Genomic DNA, 5,095 nt, shown 5'->3' with positions numbered 1-5,095 from the left:
ATTCCCAGTTTTGCATAATGTAACTTATTAATGAGAAATACATGTTCATAGATGTGATAATTTATATGACTGCAAATAAACAGGCTAAAATATGTGAAGTAGTGTAGTATTAATTACTGCCTTTAAATCAACTCTCTCAGGAAAAATACTTAATATACAGATTGCTGTGTGATGAACTGTCCTGATTTCTGCCTTCTGTCTTCGGCTGTTCACTGTTCCATTAATGGATGCCTGCTCCAAGCAGTGACTTATTTCTTGCTCTGTCTTTTGATTCACTTTCCCAATAATATGTATAGTGCCATAATGGAAGGATTTTGTAGGGCTTGTGTGCCGTGCACTCTTTTAGAAACCATTGGGAATTCTCAGAGTTGGCCAGACTTAAGCTCTTGCATCTTCACTGCGAGCAGTCGCCCTGTCAGTGTCCATAGAAGGCATCTTGAGCCGTGATCCTCAGATTAGTGGAAGAGGATTTGCAGGTGCTCTTTGACTTGCTATTTAGTGGCTCCTGTTACGGTACAGCACGTGACCAGGCAGTTATGGCTGTAGCCATGAATCAACTTTTCCTAGAATGGTTTCAATCTGAGCAGTTTCTGTTCTGGAGTTGGAAAATGAGCATTGATTTATGAGGGGAGGGGGAAACAGCATGAAGAAGGAGAGAAAATTTTTTACTCAAGAGAAGGAGTACGAAGAGCCCATCTTGTTCTCCCTCTTGCCATCTCTTCCCTTTATCTTCCTGTCCTCTGCTATCTGGGAGGTTAACCTGAATGTGATGAGGGCTTTATCACACAGCTGGTTTTGGTGGGGACGGAAGGAAGCATGCAGTATATCAAACTTGTTAAAACTGTGGACTTCTAAATGTTGCTTACCTCTCAGTGTCCTTGTGCAGTTATTTGATGATCAAGCAATATCAAGATCAGCAAGCATACAGCACTTTACTATAACATCATGACAAACTTCTCTGAAATAGCTTCTGCTTCCTGCGTGGCTTATGAGGACAGAGTCCCAGGAAGCTCTGCCCAGCTGAGTGACAGCTTAGTGGTTCCCCAAACTGAGTTTTGCAAATTTTAAGTAAACTTCAGATATGATAGAACTTTTTGGTTTTTTTCCAACTGAATTCAAGCATGAAAAAGGTTCTGGAACTAGGTGATACCTTGTTTTGTCTTCGTAAGTCTGATAGACAGTTGGAACAGCCTAATACATGTGTTCAGTTAAATGACACTTTAATCTCCAGCTGCGTGTTTGCTGTGTGCAATGATTCGGTTTCAGTGTAGCTAAAATTGATGGGAATCCTGTTTTCTGAAATGTGAGTTCAAGTCTGAAACTTACTTTAAACCAGAGACCCCAACATTTTGTTTTAGAAAGCCACAGTGTTTCCTAGAACCCTGCAGTAGCTTGGCCAAATTGGTATTTTAATCTTTTACACAATAGCTGCTTGAGATCTCTAGGTCTATTGCTTAAAAATTGTTGTCTTGGACTTGTGAACTCCTCCATCATACTAATAAGATTCTTAACATTTCAAACTGAATCACTGAACAAACTTCCATGAAATCCAAAACAATAATGCCAGGCTGCCCCAGAGTCAGGACACACAGGATGTTTTCCCAAAAAAGTGTGTTTAACTCCACTTTTCACGGGAAGGTTGACAATGTAGAAAAATCTGTCTTCCTTCCCAAACACGTGTGAGTGTATTGCCCAGATAATCCTGAGTGCTCAGCTGTTACTCCTGGTTTTCAATAGATTGCAGTATTGTATATTGAATATCTATGATCTGTGTTTAGTTACCTAAACTCTTGTAGTTTTAAAATGACAGGAAATTTCTCTGATTATATTTGTTATTTAATCACTTTCATGATTATGCACCTTTCTTCCGTCCGTCTTTTTTCTTTATTACTATGTAAAAGAAAAAGAAAACAGAGGGAGGAAAGCAGTGCTTTTATTAGAATTCTCCCCTGCCTTTTTTGTTTTAGGACAAAAAGAGGTAATCTTTGATGTAACATTAAGATGGGGGAAAAAAAACCAAAACGTGGTTCCTTGACTCAGTGAAATTCTGAAACTTAAAATTTGAAAGGCTTGTATTTTATTTGGCTTCCTGTCACCTGCTGTAATCCACACTTTTTTCAACTTCACTAGACAGCCTTCAGATTTTGCCCTCTGAGACAATAAAGCTGGAATTTGCCACCTTTTGATCAGTTTTCTATGCTTGAAGGGTCGGACTTGACGGTTGAGCTTTGCCAAGATGAATGAGGAGCCATTGACAGTGCAGTTTATTAACCATCACATCGATGTGTGTCTGTACAGCGTCTGTGCAGAAGGGATCTAGCTTTTCCGGTTAGATCTGCACGTGCCTCTTTTCCGTATCAGCTGCTACATTCTTGTCTGCTGCTTTTATTTCTCTTTTCCTTGCTCATCTCTCCTTTGACTTTAACATACTTCCAAGAAATGTGCTGCTTTGCCATAAGAAGCCCCGTGGGACAAGTGTTACATCGTTCCTAGTCCTATGTTAACATATGCATAAGCATCCATAACTTCCTGGCTAGCCATGGATTTGTTGTCACGGGTTCTGTTGAACGATTACTTTTCTTTCTGCATCGATATCAAACCAAAATTTTAGGATTTTAGGATTGTGCTGATTAGACATAGTGTATGTGTCTCCGTGTCCACGTTAACTTAAAGTGGCTAAAGACAAATACGGTGCGTGTGGAAGTGGCAGGATAGCGTGCTACTTGTAATTCTTTGTTTTCTTTTAGGTACATGTATCATGTTTTAACTAAAAACACAACAGTCACAGATCACAACCGCAACCTGCTGGTGGAGACCATCCGTTCTATAACAGAGATCCTCATATGGGGGGATCAGAATGACGGCTCTGTCTTTGAGTAAGTACTCCTAAGCAACTCTGACTCTGGATCTGGTTTTGAGGAATGATTAGAGTTGCACAGAGATCTAGTTCAAAAGATTAATTCTTCCAAGACTGTATTTCATGAATGTAGTACACGCATAAGCAGCATCATATTCTTGTCATACGAAGAAACAGAGAATTTGGTTTTGTTAACAAAAATGTGTTGTAAGTCTACACACCCTTTCATGTACTGCTTCTGTCTGGCACTCAAAACTTTGATATAAATACAAAATCTAACCGATTTTGGGATTTACTCAGTACAGCTATGAATATCATGTGACTTTAATTTATTCAATTTATGTAAGGTAATAGATATTCTAGCTGTGATACTGTGAGGTTTTTGTTCAGATTTTACTTTAATCATCATAAAACAGCATCGGAGAAAAAGAAACTCCAAAACAAATTCTCACAGTTGCAAGTCTGACTGTGTTAATGCCCGTTGCTTGGCTGCTTGCACCAAGACACTTGCTCTTTTATGGAGGCAATTTGTGATTGAGATAAGTAAAGCTAAGGTGTTAATGCTTTTAATTACTTATTTAGGGAGTGCATGGTTTTATTTTTACAAGATTGGGTTATGATGTGGACTAGGAAAATTAACTTATTCTGATTATTCATATCTATACTGCAACTCCATCACATTCCTCTCTGTCTTCTCTGCTTGGGAGAACTTTAGGAATGAGGAGGTTTTTTCTGCAGTTAATGTATAGCTATGTATTTGTGATGTCCTGGTAGGAAAGAGTTCATGCTGTTTAAATCACATGCATTTCTTGTTTAAGCTCTGCAAGCGTTCACTTCTGTTTGGATTGTACAACAAACCATGAAATGCCTCTGGGGTGGAGGAGAATAAAACCAAAGTAGATCAAAAATGGGATCTGCAGCGTGAAACAAAAAGTGTGTTAGGTTAAAAAGGGCAAGTGACCAAAATGTAACCTTCGTTTAGAGGCTCTCCCCTGCCTGATAAATATACTGAAAGTAAAATTTAAAAGGCCCTGATTTCTTGACATCCCTTTTCTGCACAGTTTGAATGTTTAAGTGCACTTGTTAGTATTTAAGGTTTTTGAAGATACTCTTCTGTTATACAGATAAAAATTTGCAGAGTAATTCTTCATAAATGTGAAACATGCTGTTTGTTAAATTTGCCTGGAATTGTCCTTCGTAGTAGTAAAATGATGTTCCTGTTGGATACAGCAAGTGACTTAATGACACCTCTGTTTTATTTCAGCTTTTTCTTGGAGAAGAATATGTTTGTTTTCTTCTTGAACATCTTGCGTCAGAAGTCTGGCCGTTACGTGTGTGTACAGCTTCTGCAGACCCTGAACATCCTGTTTGAGAACATCAGTCATGAAACATCGCTGTGTAAGGGCACACTTTTAACTGTTTAGGATTAGGTGCTCAAGACACAATTCAAATCTATTTCATTTAATGAAACTTGATCTTAGTGCCCCTTCCCAGAAGAAATACATACATTGAACACTACTGAAAATACAGTGTCATTTGACTCCAAAAATACCTTCTAATGTAAAGTTTCAGTAGTACAAAAGCAGTTGTTTGATACAACTGAAACACTTACTTTGCGTATTTCAAGGAGTTCTTCAAGTCAGAAATTAGTTGTGCTCTGAAATGTTCACCTTGCTGCTGCAGATTATGCAGTGGAGCTGTCTGATTTGTACTGGAACTGCTCTGACATCACTGGGGCTGGCGTTCAGCCACTTGCATTTACTTCAAGGTTTTTAGAAGCATATAAAGAGGACAGAGGATTAAAGTATCCACAACTGTCATGAAGAGAAAGTCACATTCAAGCCCTTGAGAGATTCACTTTGAGGAAGAGAGAGTTGTTTTCAGTGTTATTTATTAGCTGCAAAGCCTACATAAATTGATGAAGTATATTCTCAGTTGTCTTCTTCTTGGGAGAAAAGACCTTTGTAGGGAACAATTTCCTTTTGTTACCACTTGAAACCATCACTTGAGTTGTTTGGCTAAAAATTGGGATATTCAAGCATCAGGTAGTTTGTTGGTACCTGATACTTTAAATACAGCTAGTTAACATAGTGATTATTTCTTTTTGTTAACCTGTGTTGTTATTTATCTTCTTTTATGTTTTTCAGACTACCTGCTCTCTAATAACTATGTAAACTCTATTATTGTCCACAAATTTGACTTTTCTGATGAGGAGATTATGGCATATTACATATCATT

The 5,095-nt window shown here is 38.1% G+C and overlaps 1 protein-coding gene across 1 annotated transcript in view; it reads left to right on the top strand.

Moving 5' to 3' along the window:
• Window positions 1–2,724: 2,724 nt before the first annotated feature.
• The window catches only part of CLEC16A (C-type lectin domain family 16, member A), a gene marked incomplete at its 3' end in the record, with an annotated part of 26,132 nt that continues 23,761 nt past the window's right edge, over window positions 2,725–5,095 (top strand). Inside the window, exons 1-3 of the mRNA XM_010184028.1 lie at window positions 2,725–2,876; window positions 4,122–4,255; window positions 5,005–5,095. Of these exons, the coding sequence (XP_010182330.1) occupies window positions 2,752–2,876; window positions 4,122–4,255; window positions 5,005–5,095 (350 nt within the window). The remainder of the gene's footprint in view (window positions 2,877–4,121; window positions 4,256–5,004) is intronic.

Source organism: Mesitornis unicolor, unplaced genomic scaffold (assembly GCF_000695765.1).
Source record: "Mesitornis unicolor isolate BGI_N332 unplaced genomic scaffold, ASM69576v1 scaffold49764, whole genome shotgun sequence".
NCBI lineage: Eukaryota > Metazoa > Chordata > Aves > Mesitornithiformes > Mesitornithidae > Mesitornis > Mesitornis unicolor.
Note: the sequence above shows the minus strand (reverse complement) of the source record. Positions and strands in the feature narration are given on the sequence as shown.